Source organism: Rhinopithecus bieti, unplaced genomic scaffold, assembly GCF_001698545.2.
Source record: "Rhinopithecus bieti isolate Rb0 unplaced genomic scaffold, ASM169854v2 scaffold_57691, whole genome shotgun sequence".
Taxonomy (NCBI): domain Eukaryota; kingdom Metazoa; phylum Chordata; class Mammalia; order Primates; family Cercopithecidae; genus Rhinopithecus; species Rhinopithecus bieti.
Window position 1 is genome coordinate 3,874,018 of NW_016824383.1, and position 24,484 is coordinate 3,898,501.

A 24,484-nucleotide genomic window follows, 5' to 3' on the forward strand; every position below is an offset into this window, starting at 1 on the left:
AATTTTCATGTAGTTAGTTTTTGTATGGTCACCTTTTATTTTGTAATTTTAGTTTTGAATCTTAAGAAAGCCTTTCATCAGTGTTATAAATCTATTTTCTAATGTATTCTTCTAATTTTTTTACTTTTATTTATTTTATTTTGTTCTACAAATAGATTTTTATTTCACCTAGAGTAGTATGTATTTTTTCCAGTGTTCTAAAATAATGATTAAAAACTATTTGTCCTAGATTGATAGCCATTCATTCCAGTATTATTTATTAAAGGTAACAATTCCTACCATTCAGTGACCTCAGAGATGACAGTAAACACCTAGTAATATGTTTGGTGATTTCAGAGTTTGATAGAACTTTCAGGTAGAATAGGTGAGTTTTGTTTTTACTTTTTTGGTGTGAGAATAAAACCTGGTGAAAATAGAGGGAAAATTATTTGATTTTGAGGCATAAGGAAATATTTGACTTTATGTAAGTGAGAAGACTGTGAGCAATTCTATGTAGTAAGTATAGATGGTGATTGGTTGTAATAGTCTACTAAATGTGACACTTGTGTATTTTAGTTACATCATTTAAAGATGTACTGAAAATTATCCAGTCTCACATAATGTAAGTTGTTATGTAACATACAAGAGTCTAATTTTAGTTCAGCCAGTGAGGAAAGGGCATTGCCTTTCTTTTAACCATTAATCATTTTTCAGTAAATGTGAGATCCTGTTGAACATCAGAAAAAAAAAAGGAAAGAAGAGAATCTAATTTTAGTAAGATAGGCAGACACTGTAATTTCTAAAATCGAGATCTGGTAACATTATTTAAAACAGTTACTGTCTTGCCATGATTTCTAAGGAATGTAGCATATCCCCAAATGATTTATGTATATCACAAATTTATTCATATAATACAAAAATAGTCATACATTCCATATCTGTTAACTTATGGTGGTTTTGCTGGGGTGTTTTAAGTACTTTATTTTTATTAAAATTTTTCCCCTATGTTACTGAGATATAATTGACAAGATCATGTAAATGTATATGTAACATGATGATCTGATATGCAAATATATTGTGAAATAATTACTGCAACCAAGTTGCTTAACACTTCCATCACCTTTTCATAGACATTTTAGTATTTTAAGTCAGTAGTTTTCAACTGGGATGAATTTACCCCCCAGGGAACATTTGGCAATGCCTGGAAACATTTTAGATTGTCCACAGCTGGGAAGGGGGTGCTACTGGCATCTAGTGGGTAGAGGCCAGGAGTGCTGCTCAATATCTTGCAGTGCACAGGACAAGCCTACCACAACAGAGAATTTTCTGGTGCGGTGTGTCACTAGTGACAGTGCTAAGCGCGATAAACCTTACCTTAAATAATGAAAATACAGTTATTTTTTTGAAGGGGCAGTCTGACTGCATAAATTTGTAATCTTTCTTAGGTAAATCTGTCAGTAGGAAAACCTGGCTTTTCTTTACCATTTTGAGAAGAGTTAATTAGCATTTAAGTGGTTTCCTCTTGAAATACCAACTTCTTATTTTTATTTGGTATGTCCTGTTTTAGACAAGATGTTTTCATTTCATATATGTTGTTTCCGTTTCACTAGAAATTGGATAAGTTACTTTAATAACTATATTTGAAGTTACTAGAAAACATAAAATGTGAATTGAATTCCAAATATAGTCTTAAATAGTATATCTGTTTGCACTCAGAAAATTATAATACATATCATCTCTTTGATCTTTGAAAAAATCCTTCAGTAGCTTCCATTTTTACTCCCTCTCATAGTTTTCGATGATGGAGATGAGAAGACACTGAGACGATCTTCACTGTGCCTGAAAGGAGAGAGGCATTTTGCTGAAAGTGAAGTAAGTCATCATTTAACAAATGAACATGTCTTAATATTTTTTATTGGGAGGAATAAATTTTTGTTTTCTCAACTCAGTCAACTTACTTCCTAATCAGGAAAGTTCATTAATACACAGTACCATTATGATGTAATCTGTGAAACCTGTTTAAGGTCCTGTGTTTGAGCACCAGGTTCTGTCTTCTTTTTTGTCTATGTAAAGTGTTTTAGTATTTGTCCACAGGTAAAATACAATGGGCTTTAATTATTATCTTTAGGCAGTTTTTAAATAGATTTAAAATTTATAAATAACTAGAAAGCAGATTTCTGATTTGTAATCTACTTGATCGTTGTCATAAAGGACGTATTGATACAACAGTCTTTAACTGCCGCTACTGCTATTAACTGATAATTATTATACCTTCTCCTCTTGCCTGACTGCCCTTCCTAAAATTGTCCCTTCCATTCCCTATCATCCTTTTAGATTGATTTAGCTCTTATTCCCTAACATTGAAATATGAGTACATAATTATTTATTGTCTGCCTTCCTCACTAGAATGTGTCACAGGGGCAGGGACTTTGTGTATCTTCTTTAGGGCTTTGTTCCTAGTTGCTGTAACAGTGCCTGACACCGAGTATGAACTTCATAAGTATTAGTTGGATGAATAGATGAGGTGCTTATAATTGCCAGGGACTTTGCTAAGTGCTTTACATACATTATTGTATTTGCAACATTATGAGGTAGTTACTATTATTATCCCCAGCTTTCAGATTAATAAATGGATAGCTAGAGCTGTTTTTCTAACCAGCACTTTCTTTTTTTTTTTTTTTTTTTTGAGACGGAGTCTCGCTCTGTCGCCCAGGCTGGAGTGCAGTGGCCGGATCTCAGCTCACTGCAAGCTCCGCCTCCCGGGTTCCCGCCATTCTCCTGCCTCAGCCTCCCGAGTAGCTGGGACTACAGGCGCCCGCCACCTCGCCCGGCTAGTTTTTTGTATTTTTTAGTAGAGACGAGGTTTCACCGTGTTCGCCAGGATGGTCTCGATCTCCTGACCTCGTGATCCGCCTGTCTCGGCCTCCCAAAGTGCTGGGATTACAGGCTTGAGCCACCGCGCCCAGCCTAACCAGCACTTTCTAGCACCAAAGTCATATCCTTAAATTGAAAGATGTTAGTAAGAACGGAGGGTTCACAAAGTTTTGTAACTAACTCGCTTGCAATTCAGAATTTAAAAGATAGACGTTACTCTAAATGGTGTCATGTTATTTAATCCAGTCTACAGATATTCATTGATGCACAGTATGGCCAGGCTATTTCTTTTTTCTAGTCACTATTTGGAATAGTGTTTCTTTGGGGATATTTTAATATTACTTATTAACCTATTAGACTTTATGTTTTTGTTTTGAAAAATTTTTGCTTCTCTTAATGATTGAATTCCCACTTAAATTTAGAATTTGAGACAGGTTCTCTGTTTTATAATTCCAGCCTATCCCTTTAGTCTCATATTCAACCACTTCCCTGTACTTCTGCCTTATTAGACTGCTTGGTATCTTCAGACTATGGTCCATACTTTATTGACTCCTTTCCTCTTGTTGGAATCTCACTTATGTTGAAGGCCATTATAAATGCTTCCTCCTCCATGATGTCTTTTGTGAGCTCTCTACCCAAATTGGATCTCTTTATCCTTTGGTCCTTTTGCACTTCTCTTGCTTATTCTTGTTTTAGGGTCTTTTTTTTTTTAAACTTTTCTCGTTTTCGCTGTAAGATTTTAAGCTGTTTTAGGGGAATATCCTTTTTTTCCTCACTTGATAGGCCCCCCTTTTCCTAGCAATTTCTACACAAAAACCTTCAATAGATATGTGTGGAATAAACTGAAGGTTGACATATAGTAAATACAGACAGCTTTGGGGCAAGTATAGTGATAAAGTACAGAATTCTCCCTGAGTTTGTGGAATTATTTTAATTTCATTTCTGTATAGTCAGTGAGTATGAGGACTTGAAGATGTGGTTTTCTCCTGTTAAGTGAAGGTCCGCATTTTATTTTTTTAGTCTAGAGAGACAGCCAAAATATTACTTTTTTTAACCAGGAGAATTTTGAGTTGGAATGGTTCATAAGACAGTTGTAGGTTAAATGCTGAAGGTAATATGAACAAGTGGCTGTGTATCCTTCATCTCTTCAAGGAGATTCAGTTTTAGTGTGTCTGTGCAGGTGTGTACTTTTAATTTTTGTTTTGCTAGAAGGAAATTAGAATACTGGTGTGTGAATCTTTAACTCCCCTCTGATGTGCCAGGAGCTGTGTAGTGCTAGGTACCGGGACAAAGGGTAAGCCAAGTCATGTAAACACGGAGCTTATCCTTGGATACTCACCGTCTGTTGGAGGAGAAAAAGCATTAATCAAACAATCAAACATATTTTAAAATTTAAGTGTAGTAAGCCCTATGAAGATGTGATCCAGAGTGTACCCCAATAGGGGAATTTAATCTACCATCTGTATGTTCTTTTCTCTTTATTTGGTATTTTCTTATTGTCTTAAAAGTTTTAATGTTTTGAAAGACCATTCAGAGTATTAGTAGTAGTAGTCATAACATTGTCCTTTAAGAGGAAAGCCACTTCATACTGGCAGTATTTTGGGTCACTAATCACATTTAATAAACTACTGAAATTAATCCCATTTCATAAACACTGAAATTCAAGATTCATGGAAAGAGATCACAGTTGCACTTCAGTCAGTTTATTTTTTTAATTATTTTATTTTATTTTGTTTTGTTTTATTTTATTTTTTGAGATGGCGTCTCACTCTGTTGCCCAGGCTGGAGTGCAGTGGTGCCATCTCAGCTCACTGCAAGCTCCGCCTCCCGGGTTCATGCCATTCTCCTGCCTCAGCCTCCTGAGTAGCTGGGACTACAGGCACCTGCCCCCATGCCTGGCTAATTTTTTTGTACTTTTAGTAGAGACGGGGTTTCACCATTTTATCCAGGATGGTTTCGATCTCCTGACCTCGTGATACACCTGCCCTGGCCCCCCCAAAGTGCTGGGATTACAGGCTTGAGCCACCGCGTCCGGCCTCAGTGAGTTTAAATTCCAACCCTGAAGCCACTGGTTTTAGCCATAACCAGCTTAGTGAGTGTGTTACCTGCTGCTTAACATCTGTAGGACAGTTTAGGTATTTCTAAAGACCATTCATACTTTGAGTTTTATACAAAAGTGGATTCATCATCTGGTTTTTTTTTTTTTTGGAAGACAGTCTTGTTCTGTCGCCCATACTGGAGTACAGTGGCTGGCATGATCTTGGCTTACTGTAACCTCTGCCTCCCAGGTTCAAGCGATTCTCATGCCTCAGCCTCTTGAGCATCTGGGACTACAAGCGTGCACAAGCATGCCCGACTAATTTTTGTGTTTTTAGTAGAGATGGGGTTTTGCCATGTCGGCCGGGCTGGTCTTGAACTCCTAGCCTCAAGTGATCCTCCTACCTTGGCCTCCCAGAGTGCTGGGATTACAGGCATGAGCCACCACGCCTGGCCAATTATCTGGTATTCTTTCTTTGTATTTACTACGTGCAATTGAAAACTGTAGAGAAGTTTAGGTAAAATCCCAGTTCCATATTTTCTGCAGCCCATTTTAGGTAATAGGGCCATAGACTTTTTCCCTCTAGGCCTACATAGTTTTCTATGTGCCTTTAATATAGCTTTCAGGAGCCTCTGGTTTTTGCTCTTTAGGTATAAGATGGGACAAATTCTACCCTCCCCCCAGGTCTTTTCAGTCCCTTGAAATAAACATGCCCCTGCTTTCCTGGACATTGAGGCAGGGACAGAGATACTGCTTCTTATGTTTCTTCTTGTTATGTACTAGGGAGAGACTGTGGTCTCTTATTTGAAAATTACTATGTGTGATTCTTAAACAACTCTTTAGAAATTTTCTTTCCTGTAGCAAGTGAAATGACTAACAGATACTTAAAATAGAAACCACAGTGTGTAATATAAATCTCTCTCTCTTTTTTCTGCTTTCAAGAGAGCAACCTTAATTTTTTGTGGGGACAGCATACATTTAATCCATCTGTTTGCCTGGCAGAAAGTGAATCCAGATTAATTTGTTTTCCCTGTTTACCAAATATGGTCATTTAGTAATACTCTATAGTGATGCAATATTACCAAAATAGTATTTCAGATTACATAGAAAGTTTCACCATAGGAGTTAATGACAGGCAACATCTAGATTTTCTGGGCCGGGTGTGGTGGTTTATGCCTGTAATCCCAGATGTTTGGGAGGCAGAGTTGGGCAGATGGCTTGAGCCCAGGAGTTTGAGACCAGCCTGGACAACATGGCAAAAGCCCGTCTCTACAAAAAAATACAAAAATTAGCTGGGTATGGTAGTGCACACCTGTGGTCCCAGCTACTTGGGAGGCTGAGGTGGAAGGATCGCTTGAGCCCAGGAGGTTGAGGCTGCAGTGAGCAGTGATCACGCCACTGCACTCCAGTCTGAATGATAGAGTGACACTGTTTCAATAAAAAGAGTTTCTGCTTGGTATATATTGAGTTTAGGACAACTTTTGCCTCCAAATAATTTTTTTTTGTTTTTTTCTGAGATGGAATTTTGCTCTTGTTGCCCAGGCTGGAGTGCAACAGTACAATCTTGGCTCACCGCAACCTCTGCCTCCCAGGTTCAAGCAATTCTCCTGCCTCAGCCTCCCGAGTAGCTGGGATAACAGGCACCTGCCACCACGCCAGGCTAATTTTGTATTTTTAGTAGAGATGGAGTTTCTCCATGTTGGTCAGGCTAGTCTCCAATTCTCCATCTCGGGTGATCCGCCTGCCTCGGCCTCCCAGAGTTCTGGGATTATAGGTGTGAGCCACCATGCCCAGCCCAAATAATATTTTTTAAATGCCTGATTTAAGGTTCATAAGGACAGGATTAGGTTCTGTACAAACTAAATTTAAAAGATTAGATTTTTTGCCTGATGAGGATTATGAAAGTTAGGATTTTTGTCAGTCTTTTGAAGGGATCAATCTTTAGTTATTCCTTTATGGCTAGTACCTTTTTTCTTGATCATATTGTTCGTTGTTAGATATATACATCTATGTACCTTAAACACATTTACATATATTCTAATGAATTATGTAAAAAAGATTGTTAATATGGTTCATCTTTTCACAGTTTAGTTCATTGCAGTTATAACAAAATTGTCTAAATTATTAAAAAGTTAAATATTTCTTTTTTCTTTTTTTCTTTTTTTGAGACAGAGTCTCGCTCTGTTGCCCCAGGCTGGAGTGCAGTGGCGCGATCTTGGCTCACTGCAGCCTCTGCCTCCCGGGCTCACGCCATTCTCCTGCCTCAGCGTCCCGAGCAACTGGGACCACAGGTGCCCGCCACCACACCTGGCTAATTTTTTTGGTATTTTTAGTAGAGACGGGGTTTCACCCTGTTGGCCAGGATGGTCTCAATTTCCTGACTTCGTGATCCGCCTGCTTCGGCCTCCCAAAGTGTTGGGATTACAGGCGTGAGCCACCGCGCCCGGCCTAAATATTTCTTTTTACGTATTACATTAGTTAGTTTAGATGCCTGGTCTTTAATTCTAAGTTGATGGACACTCTTTCTTATACCACCCTGGTTTGTAACTTTAAGAAGTCTCTTTGTCTTAAATAGTTCCTCACTTTTTTTTCATCTGGGCAGTTTTCTTGGAAATCTCTAGTTGCTCTGATGTTTATGAAATCATTTATAACAGGAAAGATTCTTCTTAGGATGAGGAAAGAAATAGAAACTGTGGAAAATCTTAAGAAAACGTAGGAAAGGAAAAAATTCAAATGTAGAAATAAAATGTAATTTAAAATTAAGTAAAATTAATGTTACATTTTATTTAAAAGTTTATTGTAGAAAATGTTTGCAGAGTAGTAATATAACTTACTCTGAGGCTTTTTGTTCATGCAATTGATACTTTATCTTCATAATTAATTTTGTTTATTTTGCTTATTAATAATTTTATTTTATGGATTATGATTCCCTATGTACAAATTAATATTGGAGCTGCAGTTGGCCCTAACCGTACAAATAGATTTCTTAATTCTCACATCTGTCTTTCCACTGAGCTGTGTTTCTTTTGTATTTTAATCATTCTTAGATACCTATCAACTTTCACATAGGTAATGAATCATCTAGAGAGAGCAGCCAAATTTCTTTTCCCTTTTTTTTTTCCAGTAATGAGCTCATTCATCTTTATTCTAATATCTTTGAAACTAGAATTTTCTATCTTTAGGAAAGCTGTGTTTTAGCTTCCCTGGGGGGAGAGTTTAATTTCAAAATCTGAGCATATTCTTAAATTGATTTGATTTAAAGCAAAGAAGGCACTTGCAAAGTGGTAATTTTTTGATGGGTTTATGTTCTTACCCACAGACATTAGACCAGCTCCCACTCACCAACCCTGAGCATTTTGGCACTCCAGTCATAGGAAAGAAAACAAATAGAGGAAGAAGATCTAATCATATGTAAGTCCATTTTCATAACTGTTAGTTGAACCTGAATTCATTTCTCCTTCTAGTATTGTTTATAGTTATTTTAAAATTGTAATTTGCAAAATGCTAACCAGATCTAATAGTAATTTCAGACTCCTCAGCATGGGTGATTGAGGTTCTCCATGCTTAGCCAACCTTACTTAACAGCTGTATCTGCCTTCAGTTTCTCCCTGCATGTTATCTTGATGCTGTAGTCAAAATGAAACCAGTCAATAATTCCTGAATACATCGCTTGTTTTCTAATATCATGCTTTTATTCATGCTATTATTTTTGGTCTCCATGCCTCCCTTCCCCATAACTGTCTCGTCCATGCCTTAATTCTCAACAAAAATGCTTAAACTTTTATATGAACCATTTTGTGTCTCCCCATACTTTCCTTGAAACCAGACATGTTTCTCTCCCCTCTAAACCCAATTCTCTGGCGTAGTATGAACTGTGGAGCCAGTTGGTCTGGGTTTGAATCCTGGCTCTGCCACTTACTTACTGTGTGATCTTGGGATGTTTACTTAATCTTTTCATACCTCAATTCTTATCTATAAAATTGAGATAATAATATTACCTATCTCTTAGTGTTGTTGTGAAAATTAAGTGAATTCATATCCTTAAAGTGTTTATAGAGTAAATGTTATGTAAGTACTAGATAATCAACATCATATATTGACATGAAAAATTTCATGGTGCAATACCAGTATGTAACATAATTTCATTTATATATGAAAATGTGTTTACATGTAAATATAAAAATTCTGCTTCCTGGTGTTTATGTCTGACAAGTAGGACTGGTTCTTGCTGCATTATTCGAACTTAAAAAAATTTCTACATTGTTATATATAGTATAGGAAAAATAGTCTCTTGTCAATAAGTTTTTTTACTTTTGAAAAGATTGCATCTAGTATTTAGACATAGTTTTACAATTTTACACAGATCATCCTAAAGTGGAAACATAAGTTTAAAAATGAATTTTTTGTGCAATATTACATAATATTGACCTGCAGATATGACCAAAATTATGATCTGTTAAAAGTCAGTTAGTTTTTATTTCCTCTTCTATCGTTCCCCAACTGTTAGATGTTTCTTAGTTGAGGTGTCCGTTTTGTGAATATGAGAATAAAGCATGCATTTGTTACTGAATAAGTTGATCTTTGCTTTCTAAAGACTCCAGCAAACATTCTAAGTTAGTGATTTTCCTGTTGAGAATCTCTGTGTGTAATGAGAGATTTGCTGTGGAGATTGTGTTATACATGTGCAAAGTATGAATGCAGGCCAAAGGTTGAGAATTACTAGTGTAGGAATGAAGACCTGCTCCGTCTGTAATCTTGTTTTGCTTGCTCTTCCTTCCCCCTCTCTACCATGGTCAGTCATTCCCACTGCCAAGGAACCTGACAATGTTATTCTTGCTTGGCATTTTAAGCCTTGGTGTGTAAGCATTACAGGCAAGTACTACAGTTCGAAATGACCATCTCCTTAATTACATTTCCTTAAAGTTCTTTCTCCCCTTTCTTCAGAGTGATTTTCTGAAACAAAGTCTTAAACCTGAATCTTAAGGGCATTCATCTGACCTTCATTTCCTCTTCCATTACTCCATTGAAAAAAGTCTTTGCTGTGGTCTCAGATTGCCATTTAAAATGTATTTTTGTACAAAAATATATAAAGTTATCTCTTCTTAGGATTCCCAGGACTTCGTTGTTGGAGTGATGTATCACCAAATTTATTTTCTTTTAGCAGCTGTTATTCTGTGTCTCAATTAATCTACCCCTAGTTATTCCAAAATTGATTACTTTTAACATCTTCCATTAAATTGAGTTTCAGTATATTCTACCTTTAATCCTAGTAAGTTCAAGTATTTTCTTTTTTTAATGATTATCATCCTCTAGCTTATTTTTTTAAAGCAAGTTATTGATTCTTTTAATCAATGTATTACTGGATTGAATTTTCTCCTTATAATTTACCCATTGTTTGCAGCGGTTGTGTTTAAGTCATCCAGAAGAATAGAATACCTGGAATTATGGAAATATTTGTTTGTCCCTCTCCTCTTGAAGTTGTTTTCCAGTAATCTGGCAGAAGTTTGTGTGCAACTGCTACAATAGGAAAGCAGTCTATTTGCTATTATTTTTTCTCCCTTCAGAAAAAAAGATAAAGCATAAGGTTTACAATGAATCTTGTTAATAAGGGATTATTTATGAGTATAGATTTTACCCAGTAACAGTGCTAAGATTTACCCAATACCTGGTTTATACTTGCTATTTAAATACAGGCCTGCAGATCTGAACATGTTTAAATTAGTTTATTATTCACATATCATAAAATTTACTATTTTGTTATATGTTTTAATCTGTAGATTTGTATCCAATAATTCACCCTTTTAAAGTATACAGTTCAGTGGTTTTTAGTATATTCATAAAATTGTGTAACTATCATCACTATCTAATTCCAGAAGATCTTTTTATTTTGCCACTTTATTTTGAGAATTTGATTCATTTCCTCCTTGATAACAATTGAGAAAAAAAATTAAAACCCATTTATAGTTAAGCATACATAGGTTCTGTGTGTTTTAATGTCTAAGAAGGTATATACATTGTCAGTTTTCTAGATACTAATAGAACATTTCAGTTTACAGAGTTTGAAACTGAGTAAACTGATTTGCCTGAAATAAAAAAGAATCAGAATTGCATGTCAAAGGTTAAGCCTCTTGTTTTTGCTCAATTTGTATCATTATTTGGTATTCCTTGGCCCATGTCTTGTCTAAAGTTCGTCTTTCTTGATTTACAACTAATTAGAGTTAATAGTGAGTGTGATCAGTTTTAAGTGATTGGCTGTTGAATATTATGGTAAAAATTTCTGTGTAATTAACTTTATTTCTAGTGATATCAGATTTTATTTCATAGAGACAGTGCATTATTTTGTTGTGGCTGTACAAATACCTTGTCACCAAAGAAATAGTAATGTCAGAAATGAATCAAAATCAAGCAGACTCTCTGCTTGCTCTGTCTTTGCTCCTGTAAAATATTTTGGATGCTCATTTATTTTACTTCATTAGTTTATTGAGTACTTGTCTGTGTAAACAGTTTTCCGGCTAAGCTCCTCTAAAAGGAAAAGTTAAAGAGCTTCATGTATAATAGTATGGTTTACACTGATTGTATACATTTTGTGATTTTAGAAAAAAATCAGAAATACCATAGTAAAAAAAAAAAAAAAGTATTTTTACTTTATTTTATGAACAAGTGTTTATTGAGTATCTATATTGTGCCAAGCATTATTCAGGTACTTGAGATATATCAATAAACAAAAAAATTACTTAAAAAATCTTCAACTTTAGAGCTTACATTCTCTCAGGGGAGGAGATAGTGAATTAAACATTGGGTTCACATACTTGTTGTGGAAGAAAAAAATAAACATAAATAAGTAAATTATATAGTATGATAAAAGTGAATGCTGTGGTAATAAGAAGAGCAAGATGAAAAGAGGTAGATGGGCAGGGGTTGTAAATTTGAATAAGGTGGAACAAAGTCTTGAGTAGGTGAGGGGGAAGTGGCATCTCGTCTAAAAGAGGGGATGATTTTAGACAGGAACTCTGCGATTTTATATGTAAGGTGGATGTTTCAGCTAGCTGAACAAAAGTGTTTTGTTTTTCTTTTTGATATACTGTGAAATCTGAAGTCTTAACACTTGTTAAGTCTTAAGAAAAGTTACAATTTTTACAAGGATGCAGATAACTTTGTTAGTCAAATAAAGCCCCCTTTTCCCAATGTTGTACAGATTTTGATATATGTTATCTCTGACATTGTAGCTTTCTAGCTGCTAACTTATAATAGAGTGTTCATAAACCCCTAGCTGAATGAGTCTTCTGTGGCTACTTTGAAAAAGCAATAATTTACGATTTTAAGCTTGGTTGTGTTCTGTAGTCATTAGAAAGTTAAAAAAGTCACTACTCTTAAGCTCTTCTAAATCAAGTAGAAATCAGACTTGTGAGGACTGTCATTTCTGTCCTAAGCTGTATGTCTATGTGTAGGGTCTTATGCTCCACTAGTATAAAGGTAGTTGAGTTTTCCTATTGTTACCTACTTTCTAAGGAGAGATTGACCTTCTTTAAGTGCCATTGAAGTACATCTTTTTTTTTTTCTTTTTTTTTGAGACGGAGTCATCCTCTGTCACCCAGGCTGGAGTGCAGTGGCGCGATATCAGCTCACCGCAACCTCCCCCTCCCGGGTTCAGGCAGTTCTCCTGCCTCAGCCTTTGCTCCGGAGTGGCTGGGATTACAGGCGCCTGACACCACGCCTGGCTAATTGTTGTATTTTTAGTAGAGACAAGGTTTCACCATTTTGGCCAGGCTGGTCTCGAACTCCTGACTCAGGTGATCCACCCGCCTCGGCCTCCCAGAGTGCTGGGAGTACAATACTCCCAGCCAAAGTACAATACTTATATTCAATAGCAAGCTTTGAAGATTTGCTTTGTTTCTGCCAGGCAACAATTTTTAAGTTATTTGACTGATCACTGAAATCAAGGGGGTGGTATTCCCCATGTCACTTTAAAAAGCTTAATATTATTATAATAGCTATTCCTTTTTTGGCCAGGTGGGGTAACTCATGCCTGTATTTCCAGCACTTTGGGAGGTGAGGTGGGTGGATCATGAGGTCAGGAGATGGAGACTATCCTGGCCGACATGGTGAAACCCCTTCTCTACTAAAAATACAAAAATTAGCTGGGTGTGGTGGCGGTCTCCTGTAGTCCCAGCTACTCAGGAGGCTGAGGCAGGAGAATCGCTTAAACCCAGGAGGCAGAGGTTGCAGTGAGCCAAGATGGCACCACAGCACTCCAGCCTGGTGACAGAGCTAGACTCCGTCTCAAAAAAGAAAAAAATAGTTTTCACTTTTTTACATTTATATTGGAATATATAAATATGAAGGCATGACAGTTACTTTGTCATACTTTTGGAAAGGCTTCAAAGACAAATTGAGAGTATGCTAGATAGTGTACCAAATAGGTAAATCATGTCTAAAGTTTTTTAATAGTTTGTCAGTTTTCAGTTTTTGGTCAGTGAAGTTGATCATTGCGAACTCTCTGAAAAACACTTTTATCTTTGTAGGTGTTCAATAATAGCCATTCTAAAAAGGGCATATGTTGTTGTGCGTCAAACATTTCCTAGTCTTTACTCATTCTGGGCATTTTCTTTGGTGCCGATTCTTTATTAGAATCAGATTCAAATTGGAATAGCTTTTGTTTTGTTTTCTTTTACTACACTTTTCTCAGACGTCAAATTGATGGTTTCAGATACTTTTTCTTCTGACAGTTGTCTTTCTAATTTACTAGTCCAATATTTAATGTTACTGAAAGGATTTTCAGTTTTTCTTTTACTTTTGAAAGTGTTTAACATCATACAAAAGAAGCTTATTGGACATTTTATGAATACCTAACTCGTGTGTATTTGTTGTTATGGATAGCAGTGGTGATCTCTTTTCAGATTGCCTCCTCTTCCCACCCTAACCTCAGTTAATAAAGGTCTGCTCCTACCTTTTAAAATTAACTTTGTCCTGGAGATGTAGAATTACTATCTCCAGAATTCCTTTAATTTGAGATTGGGATTGTGTATATTTTAGTATAGTACTGGGATGTTTAATATGGGGCCTCCACCTTTTTGAGGATTTGGGAACCAGTTATTTGTCCTGATCTTCCTCTTCAGTTTTTTACAGTAGCACTAAATAAACCGGAAATATTTTTAGGAGAATCATGTGCTTTCCTCTCATGATAAACTCTTACTGTTATTTTTTTAGAAATTTAGAAAACGATTTAAGATTTAAATTAGCCATTTTGCAGGTCTTAGGAAATGTAGTAAGAGTTTGGGAATATCTATATTCATCATTGGCATGCTTATTTGTGAGGATAAATGGAAATATTTTATTTTTTTCTCTCCTTAGACCAGAGGAAGAGTCTTCATCATCCTCCAGTGATGAAGATGAGGATGATAGGAAACAGATTGATGAGCTACTAGGCAAAGTTGTATGTGTAGATTACATTAGTTTGGATAAAAAGAAAGCACTGTGGTTTCCTGCATTGGTGAGTAGCTTCACTATAAAAAAGTTTAATTTCAAACTATGTAAGTTTATGCAGAAAACAATTTTCTTACTAATGTTATTCATAGGTACAAAATGAGGAAATGTTTTTAGCATTATTTAGTTCACACTAAGCTTACTTTTAATGTTGTCTTTGAATACAAAGAACTCTTGAAGTCATTCAGGAAAGGCAAAATCTTGATAATCTTAGAGGTTTAGCCGTGTGGAAGTTTAATTCTCTCTCTCTCTCTCTGTAGAAAATTCATGATGCAAACTTTTAAAGCTCCTAAGTCCACGTAGGTCTAGATTGCAAAAGAACGACAGAATCTCGATTGGTTGGCAAGGATAACTAGACATTTTCTTCATACTTAATGAGTCAGGGTGTTTCCATCCTTGATCTTAATCTTGCCTTTTGGGTACTCCCTATATAATCATGACTGCAGTTATACATTACCCCACTCTTCAGTTTTCTCTACAGTAGATTTTTAATTCTACCTACTTTTTAATGTTTTCTCTCCAAAAGATTGCAACTCCTCAGATTCCATGTTGAATATTTTGCATTTTTCCCTTGTTTTCTCACATTGCCTTTTTGTGATTCTGAGGAGGTACTCAGGATTTATTATCAGGAGTATCCTCATGATTGTCCCAAGTTCTTGTATTTCAAACTGTTGCGACGGATGACAGAAAGCCTTTTGAGCTTTGTATCTCTCTGTTTTTCATAACCACGAGCTTCTTTAGCAAGTTGAAAGGGCCATGTATAGACCATTTTCTTTGACTTTTACAAAGGGAACATATACTAACATCTTTCACAGACATAACTAGGCTGCTTTTCAAATAATCTTTTGGTAGACAAAATAATTTGTAGCTCTTAAAGTAAATAGAGGTTCAAATAATAATTAGCTCTATATCATACTTTAATGAAGATTTAACTCTGTGGCAATAAGAATGCATTTTTTTCTGGACAGGATATAATTGGATAAGTCACTTAAGCTTTTAAATTTCAAGTAGGAGACTGAAGTTAATAATCAATATCTCTTAAGAATTATCTTGGCTGGGGTGCGGTGGCTGACACCTGTAATCCTAGCACTTTGGGAGGCCATGGTGGGCAGATCCCCTGAGGTCAGGAGTTCGAGACCAGCCTGGCCAACAGGGAAAACCCCGTCTCTACTAAAAATACAAAAAAAATTAGCTGGGTGTGGTGGCACATGCCTGTAATCCCAGCTACTCAGGAGGCTGAGGCAGGAGAATCGCTTGAACCCAGGAGGTGGAGGTTGCAGTGAGCCAAGATCACACCGCTGCACTCCAGTGTGGGTGACAGAGCAAGACTCCCTCTCAAAAAAAGAGAAAAGAAACAAAGAAAGAATTATCTTGAACTCTTTAAAATTTTGATATGTCTGAATTGTCCTGTGATGATTTTATCTGAAGACCATTGAGTCATTTGTATTAAACAGTGAGATCCACTTTTTTTTTTTCCCTGGAGACAGAGGCTTACTCCGTTACCCAGGTTAGAGTGCAGTGGTGCGATCCTGGCTCACTGTGGCCTTGACCTCCTGGGCTCAAGCAGTTCTCCCACCTCAGCCTCCTGAGTAGCTCACACTACAGGTGGGGACCACCACACCTGGCTAATTTTTAAATACTTTGTAAATACGAGGTCTCCCTATGCTGCCTAGGCTAGTCTTGAACTCCTGGATTCAAGTGACCCTCCCACCTTGGCCTCTCAGAGTGCTAGAATTACAGAAGGAAGCTACTGAGGCCAGCCCGCATCTTTTACAAATATGTCCTCCCCCCACTTCAAATGTAATAAGCTATAAACTTAAGATCCACTGATAAACAAAAGACACTTTGAAAGTACTGTCCTCTTGTCTGACAACTAATTTGTTCTCAAATATCGAGAGACAGAATGGGTCAAAAATTATTCCCTGTTTCTGTTTTGTATGTTCTCACTTCCTTACTACAAATAATTAGCCAAATTATCCTCTAATGCTTTTTTTCCCTTCTGTTAATGACATTTAATAAAATTTTTGTGTTCTCAAGGCTAACTAACACATATTTGTTAAGTATGCATTTATCATATACCAAGTGCTGTTCAAAATATTTTACAAGGATAGACTCATTTAGTGGTGTGGAGGTTTTTTGTTCTTGTGATCAATAAACTTTTTTTTTTTTTGAGATGGAGTTTCATTCTTGTTGCCCAGGCTAGAGTGCAGTGGCCCAATCTCGGCTCACTGCAACCTCTGCCTCCCAGGTTCAAGTGGTTCTCCTGCCTCAGCCTTCCTGAGTAGCTGGTATTACAAGCCACTACGCCTGGTTAATTTTGTATTTTTAGTAGAGATGGGGTTTCTCCAGGTTGGTCAGGCTTGTCTCCAACTCCTGACCTCAGGTGATCTGCCCACCTCAGCCTCCCAAAGTGTTGGGATTACAGGCGTGAGCCACAGCACCCGGTGATAATTAATAAACTTTTCTCAACAATTTGTGGTTGAGAATCTGCTAACTCTTTATTCTCATTCTCTCATTTTCCTTCTCATTGACTAACAATTGCAGAAACTTAGAAATGGGATTAAAACACTATTCTTTGTTTATATGTATTTGTATGAAAACTTATGTCCATAATATATATAAACTCTTTTGTATATTTGTGGTTTTTATGCTACACTAGGTAACCATGTTCTCAGATGAAAAAGAAACAGAACTATCTTTGTTTGTACTGTTTTCTACTTGTGATGTCCATTTACATGAACATGTTTTATTTCTTTATCTCCACTGCTTAGTTCAGTGTTCGGCACAAATTAAGTATCCAGTAAATGTCAGCTCTTGTAGTGATAATGAAAAATGAGGACAATTATTTGTTTTAATAAATATAAATATTTTATTATACCTTTGTACATTCGTGTGTATCCATCCAACATTCAGTGGATACCTGTATGTACAGGGAGTGTGCTAGCACTTATTATGAAATAGATATTATTATTTATCCCCATTTGTAGATAAGGAAACTATTAGCAGAGTTAAGTAAGTTGCCACACTTTGGGTTAATTATTAAGCTGAAAAAAAGCGTCTGTGTATGCGATTATTTATTTCTTCCTAAAGCCCTAGGATTCTTTGTGAGAATTTCTTTTGAAAGTATCGTTTTAGGCCGGCGCGCAGGTGGCCTCAGCCTGTAATCCCAGCACTTTGGAGGCCCGAGACGGGCGGAAATCACGGTCAGGAGATCAAGACCATCCCTGGCTAACATGTGAACCCGTCTCTACTAAAAAATAGAAAAAACTAGCCGGCGAGGTGGCGGGCGCACTGTAGTCCCAGCTTACTCGGGAGGCTGATGGCAGGAGAATAGCATAAACCCGGAGGCGGAGCTTGCAGTGAGGCTGAGATCCGGCCACTGCACTCCATGCACTCCAGCCCGGGCAACAGAGGTGAGACTCCGTCTCAAAAAAAAAAAAAAAAAAAAAAAAAAAAGAAAGTATGTTTTAAGGCCAGACTGTGGTGGCTCACACCTGCAGTCCCAGCACTTTGGGAGACGAGGCAGGCAGATCACCTGAGGTCAGGAGTTCAAGACCAGCCCTGGCACATAGTGAAACCCCTTCTCTACTAAAAAAACAAAAATTTGCCCGCATGTGGCATGTGCTTGTAGTACCCAGCTACTCTGGGAGGCTGAGCAGGAGAATCGCTTGAACCTGGGAGGCAGAGAGGCTGCAGTGATCTGAGATTGCGCCCTGCATTGCCAACCTGGGGACAGAGCCAATTTTATATTTTATAAAACTGTTTGGCTGGCTGGGCGTGGCGGCTACGCCTGTAATCCCAGCACTTTGGGGAGGCCGAGGTGGGCAGATCCATTGATGTCAGGGAGTTTCCGATGACAGCCTGGCAAACATGGGTGGAAACCCCATCTTTACTAAAGTACAAAATTCAGCAAGCATGATGGAGGGCACCATGTAATCCCAGCTACTTGGGAGGCTGAGGCAGGAGAATTGCTTGAACATGGGAGGTGGAGGTTGCAGTGAGCGAGACCATGCCATAGCACTCTGGCTCTAAGTGATCAGCAAGACCCATTCTCAAACACACGACACACCACACACACACACAACTGTTTTCTAAGTCTTTTATCTCATAGGAACATTAAATTTTTTAATTAGTTAGTAATTTTGTGTTAGTTACTCTTAAGCTTGTCACATCCATAATCATAATTTCTTTGATGAAAATAAAAATAAGGATTTTAATATTGAAAGGTTAGTAATCTGTTTTAGTCAACCAATTTCATTTTGTTTTATAAATTCTTAGAAATTATTGATGCATGTTATCCCCCTCCCAAAATTGAGATCCATTGGACAGTGATGGATAATTTTTGGTAACTACACTGAAAATTATGTTCTAAATTGACCAATCTTGATATAATCACACAAATAATATTTGTGTTTCTAATTTTTAAATTATTTTTATAAATCGAGTAAATTCAAAGTGTTTTAGTAACGTCCTAAGAAAACAGTTTAACTGGGTTTGGTGGCCTATGCCTGTAGTCCCAGCTACTTGGGAGACTGAGGTGGGAGGATCGATTGAACCCTGGGAGGTTGAGTTTGCATTGAGTGGTGATCACACCACTGCACAGAGTGAGACCTTGTCTCAAAAAAAAAAAAAAAAAAAGAAGAAAAAGGAAACAACTACATAGTCCCAGGAGCATTTTATAAATAACTACTATGCACTGAGTATTTACCCTGACTAGGACTGTGCTGAGCTTATTAATACAAGTAGTATTGTTTAATCCTGATTGAGACTTATTCTCCAGTCTCAATTTTTTATTTTATTGTCCAGTTTCAGTTTAAGAGGGGGAAATCTTAGATTCCATGGCTGATGCAGTTCTGCTTTTCAGTTTTTTTCACCAAGTTCTCCACTTCTAATCACCCTTTCAAGCTGTAATTCAGGATTCAGAATGTATCGCTGTATTTTCTTTAGGGTGATCTCATCCCCTTTTAAAGCTTCACTTGCAGGGATAACAAAGAGATAATCAAAGTGACCAAGAAAATAACATACATGGGTGAATGGGATAAAATGCATGTTGTCATTCCTGTGGTAGAACTGGACAGTGAGCCCACTTACTCATACACCAGTGTCATCACTGGCCAAAGCTATCACGTGTGCAGTTTTCAAAATCCTTAGCTCATCAGAAAAAAGTAATGAGTGGATTTGGCTCACAAGCCCCAAGTTTTAGGCCCCTGATATTTAGTCTGTGGACTCTCAAATTAATATCCTTGAGTCCAGTCCTCTACGCTCTGCTCCAGACCTGATTTTTCTGTTCACTATCTTCCTTTGGATGTCTTTTAGCCACCTAAAACTTAATAGTCCCAAAACTCCTCTTCTTATCACTTCCCTCTTGCACAAACTTGGCCCTTTTTTGTTGTTTTTCTTTCACAATGAATAACCCTGTCATCTACCTATTTGCACAAGGCAGAAAACTAAGCGTCCTCTTCTTGTTCATCTTTCTACTTCCCTCATTATCTTGGATATTTCTCATCCCTTTAATTTCCCATTGCCACCACTTTACATCCAAGCCACCACCTCTCACTCAGATGATCACAATAGCTTAGTCTCTTTGCACAGTTACCTTTGCATGGTCCATTTTCTTCATAGCAGCCAAAGTAGATTTTTAAAAGGAAAATCTTTTATGACATTGTCTGGTTTCAGATTCTTTCAACAAAGATGTTAGATGTTATCCTAAGAATTAATATAGCATACAAGACTCTGGAAATTCTGGACCATTGTTTTTCTCTTAGCCATGATGTATTCCTTCAGTTAAGGATCTAGCTCTACCTTTTCTCTGTTTCTGACTAGAACTTTGTCCACAGCTTCATCCTAGTCATAGCTGTACTTCTGCTTTCAATGCCATGTCTATGCCAAAAAAAAATCTAGATTATCCAGGCAGCTGGAAGGATGTAGGATACCAATTTAAAATTACTTGTGTGTGCTCCCATATGTGTGTACCTGTTTACCCTCAAACTAAAATTAGTTTTTCAACTTCAAGCTTACACTTTTTAAAAGGATTTAAATAGTAGGTACTTACATAACTATGAGTTCTTTTAGTTATAATAGCTTCACCCTTTTTCTTAAAAGGTGGTTTGTCCTGATTGTAGTGATGAGATTGCTGTAAAAAAGGACAATATTCTTGTTCGATCTTTCAAAGATGGAAAATTGTAAGTATAATTTACTTGGTTTGAAAAACCAGTTTATAAGTATATGCTGTTATTTTGAATTAGGATGTTAAATGATTGGTTACCTTAGGCTTTTATTTTCATCATACAGAATGTTTCAGAGTGACTGTTTTCATATTATCTTAATGTGTTGTAGTCTTGTAGTATGTTTTTCCTTGCTCATTTTGGTAATCTTTTCCAAACTAGACACCCAGTACTGTCTAATTTGTCAACATTTGTCCACATAATCACTGGTTATTTGAGGCAAATTTGCCATATCTAGCATATTTATTACTTTATTGATTTTTTTGTTTTGTTTTGGTTTTTTGAGACGGAGTCTCACTCTGTCACCTAGGCTGGAGTGCAGTGTTGCAATTTCCACTCACTGCAACCTCCGCCTCCTGGGTTCAAGCTATTCTCCTGCCTCAGCCTCCTGAGTAATTGGGACTATAGGCACATGCCACCACACCCGGCTAATTTTTATATTTTTAGTAGAGATGGGGTTTCACTATGTTGTCCAGGCTAGTCTCGAACTCCTGACCTCGTGAGCTGCCCACCTCAGCCTCCCAAAGTGCTGGGATGATAGGCATGAGCCATCGCGCCCGGCCTGTTGATGTATTTATTGACATTATTTCCTTAGGGTTTGTTCTTGATGGTCTAATTAGGAATTTCTGATTCTTCTACTGGTTATGTCTAATGGTTGTAGTGATACCTGTTAGATAATATTCAACTTTTTCAGTAGTCTGAGGATTAAAATGGGTTACTTGTATATGGATGGTAAGGGTTAAAAAAATAATTTATTTTTCTTTAAGAATTATATGACTAGAGAAGCCAGATATTTTATACAGAATTATATTGGGTGTGAATACCTTGAAAAGGTCATTATGTTTTAAGATTTGGTGTTTGAATTTTCAAGTTCGGGAAAGGTATTTTTATCTTTAATTAATTAATTTTATTTATTTATTTTTTTTTGGTGAGAGTCTCACTCTTTCACCCAGGCTGGAGTGCAGTGACATGATCACGGCTCACTGCAGCCATGACCCTTTGGGCTCAGGTGATCCTTCACTTCAACTTCTCTTGAGTAGCTGGGACTACACCTGGCTATTTTTGTATTTTTTTGTAGTGAAAGGGTTTCGCCATGTTGGCTAGGCTGGTCTTGAACTCCTCAGCTCAAGCGATCCACATGTCCTGGCCTCCCAAAGTGCTGAGATTACAGCCGTGAGCCTCTGCACCCAGTCTGAAAAGTTAGCTTCAAAAACAGTATGTAGGCTGGGCACGGCACGGTGGCTCACGCCTGTATTCCCAGCACTTTGGGAGGCCTGAGCAGGCGGATCACGAGGTCAGGAGTTCCTGACCAGCCTGGCCAACATGGCGAAACTCCGTCTCTACTAAAAATACAAAATTAGCCAGGCATGGTGGTGGGCACCTGTAATCCCAGCTACTCAGGAGTCTGAGGCAGGAAAATCGCTTGAACCTCGGAGATGGAGGGTGCAGTGAGCAGAAATAATGCCACTGTGCTCTAGCCTGGGCGACAAGAGCAAGACTCCATCTCAAAACAACAACAACAACAAAAAACAGTATGTAGAACCCACTTTAACAAAATTGAGATAATCGGAGGAATTTGAGCACTGAAATTGAATACTGACTTGATATTAAATTGTTGGGGGGTAGGGAAAATGGGAAAACGTTAGTAAAAGGACACAAACTTTTATTTGTAAGATGAATAAAATGTACAGGATCTGATGTACAGTGTGGCAACTGCAACTGTAGTATTCTGGCAACCTCCCAAGTAGCTAGAACTACAGGTGTGTGCCACCATGCTCGGCAAATTTTTGTAGGTTTTTTTTTTGCCATGTTGCCCAGGCTATTCTTGAACTCCTGAGCTCAAGTGATCTGCCCACTTTGGCCCCCCAGAGTGTTGGGATTACAGTTGTGAGCCACGGTGTCCAACCTTTATTTATTTATTTTATTTACTTTTTTTGATACGGAGTTTCACTCTTGTTGCCCAGGCTGGAGTGCAATGGTGCAATCTCAGCTCACTGCAACCTCTGCCTCGTTCAAGTGATTCTCGTGCCTCAACTTCTCGAGTAGGTGGGACTACAGGCATGCACCACCATGCCCAGCTAATTTTGTATTTTTGTATTTTGAACTCCTGACCCCAGGTGATCCACCCACTTCGGTTTCCCAAAGTGCTGGGATTGCGGGTGTGAACCACTGCACCCAGCTCAACCTTTGTTTTTTAAGAGATGGGATCTTGCTCTGTTGCCTACTCTAGAGTGCAGTGGCACGATCATAGCTTACTGTAATCCTGCACTGGGTTTCCAGCTCAGCTCCCTGCTTCAGCCTCCCGAGTAGCTGGGACTACAGGCACATGCCACCACTCCTGGCTAATTCTTTTCTTACTTTTTTAGTTTGTCTGTGGAGACTGGGTCTCACTATGTTACCCATCCTGGTCTTGAACTTTGGCATGAAGCAGTCCTCCCACCTTGACCTCCCAAAGTGTTGGGATTACAGGCGTGAATCACCATGCCTGTCCCCAAATATTTTATCATTATATTGCCATAAATCATTTTTGGCCGGGCATGGTGGCTCATGCCGATCATCCCAGCACTTTGGGAGGCCAAGGTGAGTGGATCAGTTGAGGTCAGGAGTTCAAGACCAGCCTGTCCAACATGGTGAAACCTTGTCTCTACTAAAAATACAAAAATTAGCTGGGTGTTAGTGGCTACTCGGGAGGCTGAGGCAGGAGAATCCGCTTGAGCCTGGGAGGTAGAGGTGGAGGTTGTGGTGAGCCAAGATTGTGCCACTGCACTCCAGTCTGGATGACAGAGTGAGACCCTGTCTCAAAAAAAAAAAAAAAAAATCAAAATAATTTTCAGTGTTGCATTTAGGCAGGGGACTCTGGTATTTGGGAACACACTGGTGTTTATAAAGTATCTCTTATGGTAGGATCCTTCTGTAGATGATTACATATTTTAACATCCTGTCTTTTATGTTATTTTTGACTTGCTACTCTGTGTGCAATCACTTTTATTGTAAATGTCAACATTCTCATATTTTCAGTATCTTTCTGTGACATGTAATCATCTGGATTCTTAATTAATCTTAGTCATATTTTGGGCTTTTTTTCTTCTTTTGTAATTAAAAATAATATATAGTACTTCAGTTCCAAGAAAAGATGTCCATGAAATTACTAGTGACACTGCACCAAAGCCTGATGCTGTATTAAAACAAGGTAAGGATAATCTTGGAATAAATTACAAGTACTGTAAAACTGCTAAAGTGTTTTGAAGATTAAATATTTTTTTGCTCTTTAAAATTTTTTTAAAATTATGTTCTTATGGTTATATTTGATTCCTTGTGACCTTTATTTTATAAACCCATGTGTCTTCTGTGTTATAAGTTTCCTTTTTTTTTTTTTTTTCTGGAGACAGAGTCTTGCTCTGTCGCCCAGGCTGGAGTGTGGCGCAATCTCAGCTCACTGCAACCTCTGCCTCCCGGGTTCAAGCAATTCTGTTGCCTCAGCCTTCTGAGTAACTGGGACTAAGGCACATGCCGCCATGCTCGGCTAATTTTTTGTTATTTTAATAGAGATGGGGTTTCACCGTGTTGCCCAGGCTGGTCTTGAACTCCTGAGCTCAGGCAGTCCACCCGCCTTGGCCTCCCAAAGTGTTAGAATTACAGGCATGAGCCACTATGCCCAGCCATAAGTTTCCTTTTTTTCTTTTTTTTTCACTTATAGTCAGGCATAATAATCTAGAATAATGGGAGAGAACTATGTAGTCAGCTATTCCTATAATCTGGTTTTTCCTGGTAAATAAAATACTGGTTTCTGGGAATGGTAGAAGAAAGGAATCAAAGTAACTTTTTTTTTTTTTTTTTTTTTTTTTTTTTTTTTTTTTTTTTTTTTTTTTTTTTTTTTAGACATTGT

General features: G+C 37.6%; 1 protein-coding gene across 1 annotated transcript in view; it reads left to right on the forward strand.

Moving 5' to 3' along the window:
• The window catches only part of ARID4B (AT-rich interaction domain 4B), a 148,285-nt gene that overhangs the window by 70,762 nt on the left and 53,039 nt on the right, over positions 1-24,484 (forward strand). The window contains 5 exon segments of the mRNA XM_017862266.1: positions 1,772-1,851; positions 8,211-8,302; positions 14,243-14,381; positions 20,477-20,556; positions 23,712-23,788. Coding sequence (XP_017717755.1) covers positions 1,772-1,851; positions 8,211-8,302; positions 14,243-14,381; positions 20,477-20,556; positions 23,712-23,788 — 468 coding nt within the window.